At 42.0% G+C, this 15,271-nt stretch overlaps 1 protein-coding gene across 2 annotated transcripts; it reads left to right on the plus strand.

Annotated features, from left to right (window-relative positions):
• Window positions 1–912: 912 nt before the first annotated feature.
• Window positions 913–13,703, plus strand: txlnba (taxilin beta a). 2 transcript variants are annotated; one of them, XM_071916018.2, is made up of 10 exons: window positions 913–1,100; window positions 1,563–1,635; window positions 2,067–2,152; window positions 2,580–2,750; window positions 4,874–5,068; window positions 5,793–5,912; window positions 6,977–7,051; window positions 10,268–10,360; window positions 11,204–11,299; window positions 11,991–13,703. In XM_071916018.2, exons 1-10 carry the CDS (start codon window positions 921–923, stop codon window positions 13,128–13,130), a joined length of 2,229 nt encoding a protein of 742 aa, XP_071772119.2. In that variant the 5' UTR covers window positions 913–920; the 3' UTR covers window positions 13,131–13,703. The 2 variants fall into 2 exon arrangements, with proteins under 2 accessions (XP_071772119.2, XP_078145942.1); XM_078289816.1 differs by lacking the exon at window positions 6,977–7,051 and adding an exon at window positions 7,117–7,191.
• The last annotated feature ends 1,568 nt before the right edge of the window (window positions 13,704–15,271 follow it).

Genomic DNA, 15,271 nt, shown 5'->3' on the forward strand with positions numbered 1-15,271 from the left:
AAATGGTCAAATTTAAATATTTGGCTGTATTAAATACTGTCCCAAAATACCAGCTATTGGCAGCTGCAGTCTCAAAATGTTTTTCTTATTGTGTTAAGTAAAGTCACACCATGAGATCCCGGCGGGAGGCGAGGGGCGCCACGGGGGTTTGGAGGCTTATGTCCTCCCACATTTAAATCCATGTCCCATTAGTAAGATGACAGGCATGTTGACAGGCAGCCGGTGGCAGACTGCTGAGTTCTGTCCTTATTTTCCATCCCACCACACACACACACACACACACACACACACACACACACACACACACACAGTTCTATTCAGCTCAATTTACAGCATGGGCATGTGGACTTTAGTTGAGATATGCAAAAATGAGTTCATGGGTAAAATGCAGATGTTGGTGTTGGTCACATGTTGGTTTAGTTAAATGAGATGAGATGAGTATGAGTAGTAGGAGTAGTGGTAGCAGTAGCAGTAGTTATAGCAGTATTAGTAGTAGTAGTAGTACTAATAGTAGAAGCAGTAGCAACAGTTGTAGCCATAACAGTAGTAGCTGTAGCAGTATTACTAGTCTAGTAGTAGTAGCAGTAGTAGTACTAGTAGCAGTAGTAGTAGTATTAGTAGTAGGCTACAAAAGCAAAAATGTGATCAAAATCACTTAAGGGCTAAGTCAAACATAATCTTTTTTTTACTTTTTCCCTCCTGAAGCCCATCATTTTTGCTGCTGCAACAACCACATTTCTCCATGGGGATCAATAAAGTTTAATTCTTATCTTGGCGGTTTGTATATGAACGTGTTCATTTTCTGTCAGTGAAGAAACCCAGAGTGAATGTCCGTTGAAAACAGCGGTGCCTACAGACTGAACGTACAGAGGAACGACTAAATACTGATGTTGTGTCTCTCCAGTCCCAGGGAACAGAGGATGGAGGCCTCGGTGAAAGCAGCTGAGGTGCTAGCGCCCCCCCAGTCCTCCTGCCCGGACGGCAGCGCCGAGGGCCAGGCCCCGCCCCCCGGCCCCTCCGACCCCATGGAGGAGCTCAGCAGGCGGCTGGAGGACGTCATCAGCACCTACGGGTCCGCAGCCAGCCTGCTGGACAAACAGGTAGGGAGCTAAAGGCATATTAAGACAGGATCTCTTAAACCTGCAATAAGAAACTTGTTAAACTAGTAAACTTGTTAAACTAGTAAACTTGTTAAACTAGTAAACTTGTTAAACCAGTAAACTTGTTAAACTAGTAAACTTGCTACCTCCCCCTTCACTTGTCATTGTGGGTCATGTGACCTTCAGCAGGAGAAAGATCTGTCAAAGTGAGACTGGTAACCGGTGACACTTCTCCGTAGGTACGGTTAGCTTAGCTGTTAGCCTTTATGCACGGTGCTTTGCTAGGTTTGTCCTTAGTAGGCCTCCATAGTGCAGTAGTTTTGCTGTGTTTTATTTACAAATGCCCTCTAGTGGTTGGAAAATCGCTTATTGCAGCTTTAAGGGTCTAAAAGTTATCCTTATCATACATGTGAATGCACATGTGCGTGTCAATAAAGTTTTGTGTTGTTTTGAATGAGTCAGACAGTGGTGGAGGCAGAGGCGGAGAAGATGGAGGAGGAAGCAGGAGATGACATCACCGTTACCAAGGAGACAGGTGAGGCGGGGAAGATGCTGAGAGTCTCAGGCCACGACATTATTGATCATAAGTATATTTACTCTACATGCATACTAATAATTCGATTAAGTCAGTACTCCGACTAAAGTCATAATCAGAGTGAGCAGAACACAGCTGGATTTCTCTTCTCTTCTCTCTTTCTATTTATTTATGTAAAAATGTTTGATGTTTTCTTTACAAAGCAAACAACATGGTGCAGTGCAGTGAAGAGCGACAGACTGATTATTAAACAAATCCATGCAAACCCGTTTATTAGAGAAATCACGTTACTTCAAACCATGTAAATGTTGTAATTGAAATATTGCCTCAAGCTGATTACTCTCTCTCTCTCTCTCTCTCTCTCTCTCCCCCTCTCTCCCTCTCTCTCTCTCTCCCTCTCTCTCCCTCTCTCTCTCCCTCTCTCTCTCCAGAGGTTTCTGTCATCATGCAGAGTTTGAACAAGCTTTCTTCCCCAGATGAGAAAATGGAAGCTCTGGTCAGGAAATACGCTGAAGTGGTGAGAGCCAGTCAATCCGTGCACACACACACACACACACACACACACACAATAATAGTAATGAAATTTAAGTGTCATTTTGATATAACCTTTTAGACATGATACACATTTGCTCTTATAAGACTTATAAGACTTATATAACTTATAATATGAGACTTTTAGAATGGTTTGTAGAGTGTATACTTTCTAGAACCACACACACACACACACACACATATACATACACACACACACACACAAACGTGCACACACAAGTTCACACAATCTCATTGCTCTATCTCTTTTCAGCCTTGTTTGAAATCGCACAAATCATATCAAATCGCATTATGTTTTTATATGTAAATACAGCCATCATACTGCAACAAGCTTCTTACTTTCCGCCTGTGTGTGTGTGTGTGTGTGTGTGTGTGTGTGTGTGTGTGTGCAGGCTGCCCTGTGGCGGGGTGATGAGAAGAAGCTGTGTGCTCTGCAGCAGAAGCTGTCCGGCCTGGTGAGGGAGAAGGAGCAGCTGCAGGCGGAGCAGCGGCGCGGCATCGTGGCCCGCAGCAAGCTGGAGGCGCTGTGCAGGGAGCTGCACACACACAACAACACACTCAAGGTACATGGGGGGGGGGGGGAGAAACCCTACAGAAACCCTACAGAAACCCTACAGAAACCCTACAGAAACCCTAACCCTCCACCATACTTAAGTGTCACTGAGCAAGACACGGAGGGTCTGTGTTTGTGGGGGACAATATCACATGTTAGTGGTCGTCCTTCTGTATGAACTCCCATTACTTTTACTTTCCTGGACAACAGTGTGTTTGTAATGGTGACCTCATGCTGCACCGAGGTGAAAATAAAAATTCACAGATGGTATGAAAAGTTTTAAAGTGAAACATGTTGACATTTTTTATGTCATACCCCCTTTTATTTGTGAAACAGCAGGTACCTGTGTGTTGTTGTTTTGATGTTGTGGTTTTTATTGTTTCACAGTTTTTGGGTTGTTGTTTTTTTATATTTGTGGAGGGCAGTTTTTGATGGTTGGATTTTGGTGTGAGTGTGCATTTTGTTAGAACCTTTTGATGTCTTTCTTTCCCCCATGGATGGTTGGAGAACTTTCTTTCATTTGTTGTTTCTTTGACTTGGACCATTTCATGTGTTCTTTGGAAACCAGAAGTATCAGGTACCTTTGTGTCATATGATGCAATGTCATTGATAACCCGTTGATTCCCTCTTTGATCACTCACCTTGCTGCTGGTCTCTGGTGGGATTTGATCCCAGACCTGCAGGCCACATCTGACTCCAGAGGCGAAGATCTTAACCTCTACACTATCTGTCTATCCAGGAATGAAGGAGCGATGTTTTAGTGACACAAAGTGCCAAAGTGAAAGTCAAGAACTTATTTAGTAGTAATCTGTAGAAAATGAAAACGCAAATGCTGCTTTTTTTACGCAGCATATATTCGTAGATGCAAGATGCCGTATATAGGCCTACAGTTTCACTTCATATTTAATGGAATCATTTCAATTAGCATTTTGATAGGATTTCATGGGATCAAGAGGGGCCTGCAGCAACTTGCCCTGATGGCTCAGTCAACTAGAGCGCTGTCCATGTAACTCTAACGTCCCGGGTTCAATTACTGCGTGGGACGTTGGGATGTTGCATGTTGTCCCCCTTTCCTCCCTGCACCTCTACAGCAGGCCAAGTTTCTGTTATAAAATTTTGTTGTGAAGTTGAAAAGATTTCATTTCATTTCATTCATTCATTTCAAAACTTTTTCTGTATTTTCAAAATACAAATTACATACATTTTATTGAAATACACATATTTAGTAATGTAAACTTTATTTTGAAATTTGATGAAGAAGTTGTCTTGACATATTTTGGTTTTGGTTCTAGTCGTGGTCTAGAAGGATATTATGCTAATGGTTGTTTCATCTATTATTTGTTTTATCTATTTTTCTATCAGTTTTGTCTGTCAGGATGCTGTGGCTCTGACACTAATCACTTTTAGTTGCTTATAATGTTGGTGATCTAGGAATTGAAACTTATTCTTTTACCTTCCTGTTGCACTTATTGTAAATCACTCTGGATAAGAATGTCAGCTAAATAATTAAAATATGTCAGGAGAAAGGACAAGCTATCACTTCTCTCTTTCACACTGCTCTAACATTATTCTCCCCTTTTCTTTTACCCTCCCTCCCTCCTTGTCCTCCCTCTCTCCCTCCTTGTCCTCCCTCCCTCCCTCCTTGTCCTCTCTCCCTCCTTGTCCTCTCTCTCTCCCTCCTTGTCCTCCCTCTCTCCCTCCTTGTCCTCCCTCTCTCCCTCCTTGTCCTCCCTCCCCGTCCTCCCTCTCTCCCTCCTTGTCCTCCCTCCCTCCCTCCTTGTCCTCCCTCTCTCCCTCCTTGTCCTCCCTCCCTCCCTCCTTGTCCTCCCTCCCTCCTTGTCCTCCCTCTCTCCCTCCTCTCTCCCTCCTTGTCCTCCCTCTCTCCCTCCTTGTCCTCCCTCCCTCCCTCCTTGTCCTCCCTCTCTCCCTCCTTGTCCTCCTTGTCCTCCCTCCCTCCCTTCTTGTCCTCCCTCTCTCCCTCCTTGTCCTCCCTCCCTCCTTGTCCTCCCTCTCTCCCTCCTTGTCCTCCCTCCCTCCCTCCTTGTCCTCCCTCCCTCCCTCCCTCCCTCCCTCCTTGTCCTCCCTCCCTCCCTCCTTGTCCTCCCTCCCCCCCTCCTTGTCCTCGCTCCCCAGGAGGAGACGCTGCAGCGCTGCAGGGAGGATGAGGAGAAGAGGAAGGAGATCTCCAATCACTTCCAGCGGACGCTGACCGACATCCAGGCTCAGATCGAGCAGCACAACAACCGCAACACCAAGCTGTGCCAGGAGAACGCCAACCTGGCCGACAAGCTGGAGAGCCTCATGAACCAGTACGAGCTGAAAGAGGAGGTGAGGGGGGGTCAGAGGTCAGAGGTCGGAGTTAGAGACTTTATTGTCCCAAATGGGAAATGTGGTTTGCAGCAAGGCATATAATACAATGTACTCAGAATTAGGGTTTGACCGATATGGGGTTTTGAATGCCAATACCATTACCTACCAATATGTTTGGTTTGAAGCTGCCGATATTTTGTGCCGATATTCCAAATCTTAAAACCATTTTCATGGCAGAAAATCGCAACAAAAATACGAAAATTCAGCGTTTTCCCCAGAATTTTACACACAATTCACGATACACAATTCTGTTGTCTAAATTGATAATAACAAGCACATTTAGTACGAAACACTTTAAGAAATATTACTTGTACATTTCACCTACCATTACCCTGCAGTTCAATGCTTTGAACATCAATTTGACTATTTAACACGTGATTTTTACATATGTAAGCTATATCGTGATATATATTGATATCAGAAAAAAATCCTTATGATTGTCGTGATATTGTTTTCAACCCTATCACCCAGCCTTAGTTCAGATTCATTCGTGTCAGTAGTATTTATTGCACTGTCTCTATATTATGTACATTACCTTTATTTTATTTTAGTAACTATTTCGTCCGCCAATTGCTGTTGTGGCACCTGAATTTCCCCAAGGAGATCAATAAAGTGCTATCTTATCTTATCTTATCTTATCTTATCTTATCTTATCTTATCTGCGTTTGGATTTTCTCTGCAGAGTCTGGAGAAGATCAACAAGCACCGCGACCTGCAGCAGAAACTGGCTGAAGCCAAGCTGGAGCAGGCCAACGCTCTGCTGGCCGAGGCCGAGGAGAAACACAAGAGGGAGAAGGAATACGTGAGTTCTCATGCTGCTTGTGAACAGTTTCGCTCCAAAATGAGAGATCCACCGTTTGAAAAAGAAAGTGACACCTATTCTGCTAACAAAATTACTTATATATTACTTATTGTTACACTTAGTGCACTGGAAACACAAAGCAGGATACTGTTTTGATTGGATAAAAAAAGGTTTATTTTAATCTATTCAATCTACAATAATGGTGCTCTGTAACATGCCCCTCTATATAGATTACAACAAGGATATATTAAAGAGATCTCCATCATTAGAAAAAAGTGACAGCTACTCTGACAAAATGAGTAATGCCGCAAAGTTAAAACAATCATGGTACTTCTTAAAGGTTAATCGGTAAGTTAAGACCTTGTTGAAACCAATGAACCAAAAATGAAACCACTTTAACAGACTGGATCCTCTACATTTTAGAGATACTGAATGATGTATTTAAGGTAATGCTTTTTGTTTTTTGTTTTTTTTTTATCCTAAAATAGATATATGCCATTTTGGAAATGATCAGCTCAGTGTAAACTGACTGCTTGTAACCCAGAATTATTTGACACTGCTAACATTTTATTGCAGTTATCATTTTATATGCATGATTGTTTATGCTGATTGGCCAATATTAAGGTAAATCATTACCAATTACTATTAAATTTACAAGTTTTGTATTTATAACCATTCCTGATCATTCATGATTGGTCATCAATAGTTTTTTCTACTTTTCTAATTTTATATTTGTTCATATTCATTTCCGGTTATCTCATTGATCTATCATCTCATTTTATTCGTTGTTTTTAATGTATTTTGCTATTTGCTTGTATTTGCTTCATATGTAACTGACTGTAAAGCACTTCATAACTTGTGAAAATGTATTATATACATGGTTATAAACAATAATTGATACTATTACTTTTGATATATTATCATTCATGTTAATATTATTTAGCAGTGGCAGTAGAAGCACTAGTAGTATATTCTCAGTATAATTATTAATCCATTTTTAACTGTCCTTGATGTGTTTGTATCAACGCCCCCCAGATTGATTCTGTACTGTCTCTGTTGCCTAGTTGCTTAGGGAGGCTATTGACAAAACAAAGAAATGCTTCGCTATGAAGGAGCAGGAGCTGGCCATGAAGAAGAAGGTAATGAAACTGTTTTCATCTCTCTCTGGTTGACGCGCCGTGTGTTTCTGTTCTGTTCTAACCAGTTACTGGTACAGGCTGCAGAGTGGAAACTGCAGGCTCAGCAACTCAGAGAGCAAGGGACTGTCATGCAGGCACAGGTGAATATTAACTTACAAACTAACATGCTGGCAAAAAGAAGGTGAACACAATCTCTCACATGTTCACAGCAGTAGGACGTATTCTGTCTTGCAGGCTCAGTGAATACTGTCGTAGAAACTTGCCATGCTTACAGAGAGAACAGTGGACACAGTCTCTTCCACATGCATTCTGCCCTGTAACACGGACGAATGTAACCAGCCTTAAAGGGGCAAAAATACGATTTTTACTGTCCCATAGCACAAAACGACCACAATATATCTGCAGAGGTTGATAGGGTTGCTGATCAATGCCAATGACTGATCGATTACTGAGATGCTGAGATTTCTAGTTTCCAAAACCCACTGTGTCAGAGACTTATGTAGGAGGAGATCAGCTCTATCAATGTTGTTGCAATTGCTACTGGTCGCCAACAGAGGGCGATAGAGGTAATTACTTTGTGCCCCTTTAAAAAACAGTGAACACTCTGTTATCATTTCACAGCTAGTAGGATATACTCTGTCTTGTACTAAAGAGGATTAAGGCCACATGAAAAATGTGAAATTTGAGTTTCTGAGATTAATGTCAGTATTCTGAGAATAAAGTCACAATTCTGATTTTAAAGTCACAATTCAAAGTCACAATTCTGAGTTTTAAGTCACAACTCAATACATTTTTCACATGTGGTCCTAATCGTCTTGTAACCTCAGGTGAATGTTGATTTACAAACTAACAAGCTGACAAAAAGAACAGCAATTTCTTACAGGTTCATAGCTAGTGGGATGTATTCTGTCATGTAGCATGGATGAATGTTCATTTACAAACTACCATGCTGACAAAAACAACAGTAATATAACAGAAATGCAACATCACACAGGTCATACGGTCGATGCATTTCCACAGAACTTGACAGTACCGTGAGAGCACACAGTTTTAGCATTTTTAGCATTTGTAGCGTGTTAGCGCTGACCCACACAGGACCGCTGTCTCTCACAGGTTCATATCTCGAAATAAGAACCGAAATATTCAGTTTTACAAGCTCTGGTGAATGTTGATTTACAAGCGGCCACCCTGAAGAAAAGAACAGAGAACACCATGTTACAGTGTTCATAGCTAGTAGCATGTATGCTAGCTTGTAGCATACATGTTGAACCAGCCAAATAAACTGATGGCTGCAGACAAACTTACCGCCCTCTGCCAAATTTGACCAGAATGTGGCAGAGGTTCCTTCATGTGTCTGCGTAGGGTTTATTCTGTCTTGTAGCACGGCTGAATATGGATTTACAAACAAAAAACACGACAAAAAGAGCAGTGAACACTTTCTTACTGGTTCATTGTCTGTTATTGATTGTCGAGATGATCGACTGCTGTTGCTCTGAGAGCTTGAAATGAAAATTAGGTAGGACTGCCTCGTTTGTAATGGTAAATGTAAAACCATACAAGGATGAATGATAAATTGCCTCTGGCAGTGTATATGGTTCATAATTAATGGCTGATACGATTTGTAATTCATCACTTGGAAGCCCGGTCATTATTCCATACCTTATGTTTTCCCAGATCTCCGCCCAGCTAAATCATTCCCCAAAATACTATTTTTTGCTCCTGTCTACTTACAACCATGTGTCTGTATATAGTATGTTTTTCAGGAATATGGGAAAGATTGTTTTTGTCTCATTGAATAGCCATATCTTTTTGAAATTATACAATGTTTTTTTTCACAGGTTATAACTCCCAAAAGGTCACTCAACCCAGAAATGACCACATAAAGCTTAAATTCAAGTAAAAAAAAAAAAACAAACAAACAAAGGCAGCAGCATAGTAACAGTCGCTTCAGGCCTCCAGAATAGTGGTCATGGTCAGGTTCACTACAGAGCTTTGGCTTCTTTACAATCCAGCTAACTGACAGTCAGCTGTCATTCAGGATCAGGATCACTTTATTCTCCAAATATAATAAATGTATAGGATTTTGCCTTGGTGACATTAGTGCTGGAACATTTTGACAATAACAGGGACAACAGAACCTCACATACAGTGCAAAGAAACTGTATGCAGTAAAATATGACGCTTCATATGGACAGGAGACTATACTGTACATATCACTCTACTTTCAGAACTCTATTTCTATATACATTCAGGCAACATGGCATATAATAGGTTGCAACTGTAGACTGGTAATCCAATGTACCATCATATAGGCAATTGACTAATCAATGCTTGCAAGTTTGAGGACTATTACTTATATGGGTTGAAAATGTAGATTATTTGTAGCGCTGGGGAAAAACATCAATAAAATGACCTATTTTTAAAGTTTTAAGTCAGGGAAAAGTCGAGTCAACATCCTATAGGCCCTTTTCACGTCGTCATGGTAACAACTTCCATATTGAGAAACCAGTGCAACACACCCTCCTGTGTCAACTTTTGTTTTTGCGACTTATTGACAAACCAATCCAATAGAGACAACAAAAGCAACAAAATTGTAATGGTTACTAGCACTAGATACATAATGTAATAACGTTATGCAAATGAGGTGATGACTGCCAATTGGACAAGGAGAAACTGAAGCTAAAAACTCGCCTTCATAATCGAAGAGGGAACGTTAGGCGAAGAACTTGTAGCCTTTCTTTAGTTCAGATCCGGGAGTCAACAAAAATAGTCTTTGTACTTCACCAGTGTTAACTTTGGGCAGGTTGTGGAGCGATTTACGTTGGTGAATTTCTCAACGCGTAAGCTGTTACCATGACGACGTGAAAACGGCCTGTAGTGGCTGAGACCAAGACAAGTCTGAGTCAAAACAGGCAGGAGACCAAGACGTCTGAAAAGTTTTGGAGACCGGACTCATGTGCTTCAGCCTTGCCAACCTTCAGCAGCCGATATCTAGCAGCATTTGGCTGGTGGCTGCGGTTTCATTTCCACCCTGGCAGCAACACAGAGTCAAAACATTCCAGCATACTGTCCTCTCTCTTGAATCCAGAGATGTAAAGGCTGGCTGTAGCATAAACCGGATTTGAGAAATTGGCTCACAGCTCTGCCTGACTGTCTGTCTCTCCGTCTGTCTGTCTGTGGTTCAGTCTAACCGTCTGTCTTCCTGTCTGTCCACAGTTGACCCTCTACTCTCAGAAGTTTGATGAGTTTCAGGCGACACTGGCCAAGAGCAACGACATCTACGTCAGCTTCAAACAGGAGATGGATAAGGTAGGTGGTGACCACTGATATGTCGTTGTGTACTGTGGATATAAATAATGCATCCAGGCACCTGCATTAACTGGCTGTCATGCTGCCAGTCTGTCTACATGTCTGTCAGCTGTTTCAGCGTCTGTGGAAAGCCCAGACAGCCAAATATGTAAAAGTCCACATGGTTAATTATGGAGACAGGATAATGATTATCATGACAGGCAAACAAAAACACACAATACAAGCTTAGATTTTGTTCAGTGACCTTGTGTTTCTTGTGTTTTTATATTTTTAACTACTTTTCTTTTCAGTGTTTCTAAATTTTTATCCTGTTTTTATAGTTTTTGCTCTTGTTTTTATACATTTATGTAAAGCACTTTGTAAACTGTCTTTATATAAATGATAAACAAGGTTTATTATTATTGTTGTTGATAAAAATAATACTACTAATAATAACAACAACATGGTTTTGATTAGATTCTACAACCAGAAGATGAGTTTGAACCCCACTTGCATGTTTTTTGCCCTTATTTCCACCTCTCTATTTATATCTATAAATATAATTAAAACCTTTATTGTTCATCTGTAACTTCTACTATAATGTCCTAATGTACTATCATATTTTTGATCATATTCACTTACATTGTACATCATAAACTGGTATGTTGTCTGTCTGCAACTTTTGCTGCTTTCTTGGCCAGATCAACAGGATGTGTCATTTTGAACACATCCATGTTTCTAGTATCTCACACACACACACACACACACACACACACATTAGCAGGACAAAAACAATGTACGTTAAGAAGGGATTTCAGATGTTGTCGGTGCAGCCTTTTAACTGTCACCATTTCTGCCCCTTAGATGACACAGAAGATGAAGAAATTGGAGAAAGAGTCCAACGTGTGGAAGACGAGGTTCGAGAGCTGCAACAAGGCTCTGGCTGATATGATTGAAGAGGTACGGATGTGTAGGTGCAATACACACAGTAGTGTAGGTGCACTGCAGATAAATATAGGTCTGATCAGTGTAAAGAATAGATGTGGAGGACAGAGGGTGGTTATTAGATTCTGGCTGAGTCTTCTGAAGGTGTTTTGGGTCTAATTCAACCAAAAATCTTTCGTTTGGTTTTCCTCTATTTTTACCTTTTCCTCTACTGTAACATTCAAGCTAGATTTCTCCATAAGGGGCACAAGGAACAGTTTCATCATATTTTGTGTATTGGCAAACGTAAAATGTAAAATGCAAATCCAAGTTAGTACCGTTTGTAGTAAAACCACCAGATTCTGCCAACAAACATTTTTATAAATACTTTTTTATCATTTGTTTTTTCTGCTTTTGTGCCAAATGGATGGGGTTTGTCACATAGGACAATACATGGAGTGGCAGAAAGTTTGGAGAATTTATTTTTTTTTTTTTTGAGATTGATACCTTCCCTGACACTGGCCTGCATTGTCCTGATGTGGTAAACTCCATCCATCTGATACTCTAAGTAGGTTAAAAGAAGTGATGAGAATGATACGCGAATACTCTTTAGCCTAGATCTGGTTGCTGATATTTCACTTTGTTTCTCACTTTCTTGCTCCACATTCTGGTTTCCTCCCTCCTCCTCCTCCTCCTCCTCCTCCTCCTCTTCCTCCTCCTCCTCCAGAGAGCCGAGAAAGGCAAAGAGTTTGAGCTGTTCGTCTTGAAGATTCAGAAGCTGGAGCATCTGTGCCGCTCACTGCAGGACGAGAGGAAAGGCCTCTACGACAAGATTAAGGAAGTCCGCTTTTCCAACTCCAGTCTCTCGTCAAAGCCCGCCGCCGCCGCCACCGATCCCCCAGCCCAGGATGAGTCCTCCGTCCCTGAAGCTGCTCCCGCATCTTCCCTCCTGACCCCGGAGGAGGTCCAGGAGCTCCAGGAGATCCAGAAGGAGGACCCGGTGCTGACGGAGGACATGGCCCGCCTGAAGGCAGAGCAGGCCAGGCTGCAGGAGTTCGCCGCCTCCCTGCTGGCCCCCTCCGCCGACAACGACGACGATGAGGATGATGATGTAGACGCTGAAGAAGATGGAGTGGCCTCAGCGTTAATCCAGTTCAGAACCCAAACTCAGGTCGCAGAGAAGCCTTCAAAGCCGGTTCCAGTTCCTCAGGAGGTGGAGACCAAGCAAGCTGTGGAGGTAGAATCGATGTCAGCAGAACCAGTTCTCCCAGAACCAGTTAAAGTGGAGGAGGTCCAGAAGCCAGCTGGATCCACACCGGCGGCACCAACACACGAAGAGAAGACCCAGCTGCCCTCTGAACCGCTACCAGAGCAAAAGAAAGTCGAGAGCAATCAACCGACAGACCCAAAACCAGAAGCGGCAGAGGGCAAGGTACTGGCCGAGGTCAGTGAAGCGCAGCAGCCCAAACCAGTGGCACCAGTGCAAGGCGACAGGACTCAGCAACAGCCTTCTGAACCAGTACCGACACCAGAGCCAAAGAAGGTCGAGACCAATCAACCAAAAGACCCAAAATCAGAAGCGGCAGAGGGCAAGGCACTGACCGAGGTTAGTGAGGCGCAGCAGCCCAAACCAGTGGCACCAGTGCAAGACAAGAAGGCCCCGCAGCAGCCTTCTGAACCAGAACCGGCACCAAAGCAAGCGCCAACCGCGTCAGAGTCGTCGGCCACGCCCTCCGAAAGCAGCGCCACGCCCAAAACAACAGCGCCCAAAACAACGGCGCCCAAAACAACAGCGCCCTCCAACGGCGACTCCTCCAAGAAGCAGGCATCGAAGAAGAAGAAGAAGAACGCCAAGAAAGCGAGCTAAGCTTTAGGGCGTGGAGAGGGTGTGTGAGTGCCTGATGGGACGGAGAGGGGAGGTCGGCGGGGTCGTGTGTGTGTGTGCGTGTGTGTGTGGTGTTATTTGGGGATAGTGTGTGTGTGTGTTTGAAATCATACCTTGTGCCTTTTGTAAGGGTTAAAAGCTCGGTTTGTCTCAACTGGTGCAACTGGAGTGGTGGTTTTGTCAAGGGTCAACACCAGGTGAAGACAGACAGATAAACCAACTGTATTTTACAGTTTTCAAATACTATAAAGGCCTAAATGACCAGTTAGAATGATCTAACGGAGAAAACGAAAGGCGTAACTGAAGATTAAGAATGTCTAAATGAGTGATAGATAAAACACGATAGTAATCTTTAAAGCCAGTAAATAATCTTTATAGCCAGAAATATTTAGCTTTAGCAAAAGGGCCACATGATGAATAGGTTTTGCCTTATGCAAAAAAAAAAAAAAAAAAAAGAAATGCATACACCAAAAAAAATAATAAATCCACGGTTGGCATTTACACCAATCAAAATGCTGTGTCTTTTTTTCCACCAGAAATCACAATGCACTGCTACAACTCAAATAAAAGTGATTTTTTGGACAAAGCTTGTGTGCTTTTGTGTCTGAAACTTTGTGACATCTGATATCATCCCAGATTTTTATAGCACATATATCATAGCCTACCTCTCTCTGTCTCTTGCTTTCTTTCTCTCTTTGTCTTTCTCATACACACACACACACACACACACGGGTGACAGTGTGTGTAATGTAATATAATGTAAATGTATGACAGAGACACAGTTTGGAATTGAAGCATAGCACCTCCAGCAACACTAAAATGACCCGACAGACTAATATTGTATACATTATATAAATGTATACACAATATAATATACCTTTACTTCATAGATTTGAAGAAATATTTTCCCTTTGCCAACCATTTTCATGATGCAGTACAATATAATGCCCAGTAGATGGAGCTATTTTACCTCTACAGGTGAAGGATTGTACACCTGTCTGTTGCCATGTATCATAATGTAATACAACTCTACAGCCACTAGATGGGGTCGATGTTGTTCATATCACATCTGCACTGTGTGAGAGTTGTTTCCAACATTTTCACAACTGTGATATTTAACTTTTTTTAGCATTCCAAGGGCATTTTTGGACAGAGATCTTCCATTCATTTCTAATGGGAGATTACTTGTGTTCTGCCTCTTAGTTTTCCTGGTCACCAAACTCAGAAAAATGACTTCCAAGTCTATCTACAACCCCAACAAAAGTATTGCTGGTACATAAGTTGATATTGTATTATTTCATAGCATATTTTTCGTTGCTACAAAGTCTAAATCCTATTCATGACCTTTCACTTTCAAAAGACTCAAAAAGTAGTTGGATGTAGTTCTGTTGGATGGATGAAATAAAGGAAATAAGCTGGGGAGATAAGTAGAAAGGATTTATCCCCTCCTAGTCACACACACACACACACACACACACACACACACACACACACATACTGTACACACACACACAAACATAGAAAACCTCAAAAATGAAACAAATAGTATTTGTTATCGCCATGTTTTATGCAGTAAGCAGAAAAAAGATTAGTCTCATAATATTTTAGTATAAGCTAGAGAGAGCTGAGGAGAGAGGTAGAAAGGATAGAGTAGATAGTAGAATAGTAGAATTCTTTTTAAAATTCAAGATAGGAGCATATTAGAACAAGAGGAGGAAGAGATAGGGAGGAGGGGAGGCAGACCTGAAGCATTTGTTGAAGAGTTTTAAGCCTCCGACAGAAGATAGGAGGGACTCTGCAGGGGGCTTTGTGGGTGTTAATGTGTCAGGGTGTATCAAGGAGGGATTTGCGGGAAGACAAATTCAGATTAGACTGTGAAAATTGGATAATTAAGTGGTAATCTTCCTGCTTAAATTATGTTTATCGCGTTGAGGTTCATCAGAAACAGAGCCGCAAACCTTTTCAAGGTCCCAACCAAGGTAGGAAATCACTACCAGCCACTAGCCAAATGCTGGTATCTACTCTACTAGCCACTTTGGCAGGTAACCGCTCCTAATCTAGTCTCAAAATCCTATTTGTCTCGTTACCAAGGGTGGAAAGAGTACTAGAATGTCCTTCTGAAG

The sequence above is a fragment of the Centroberyx gerrardi genome, chromosome 18 (assembly GCF_048128805.1).
Source record: "Centroberyx gerrardi isolate f3 chromosome 18, fCenGer3.hap1.cur.20231027, whole genome shotgun sequence".
NCBI lineage: Eukaryota > Metazoa > Chordata > Actinopteri > Beryciformes > Berycidae > Centroberyx > Centroberyx gerrardi.

Bases quoted from the DNA above. Each gene is read 5' to 3' on its own strand.
- txlnba (XM_071916018.2), top strand. From the start codon at position 921: ATGGAGGCCTCGGTGAAAGCAGCTGAGGTGCTAGCGCCCCCCCAGTCC. The intron at 2,153-2,579 runs GTGAGAGCCAGT...GTGTGTGTGCAG, and splicing joins TCAGGAAATACGCTGAAGTG to GCTGCCCTGTGGCGGGGTGA. The intron at 10,361-11,203 runs GTAGGTGGTGAC...TCTGCCCCTTAG, and splicing joins TCAAACAGGAGATGGATAAG to ATGACACAGAAGATGAAGAA.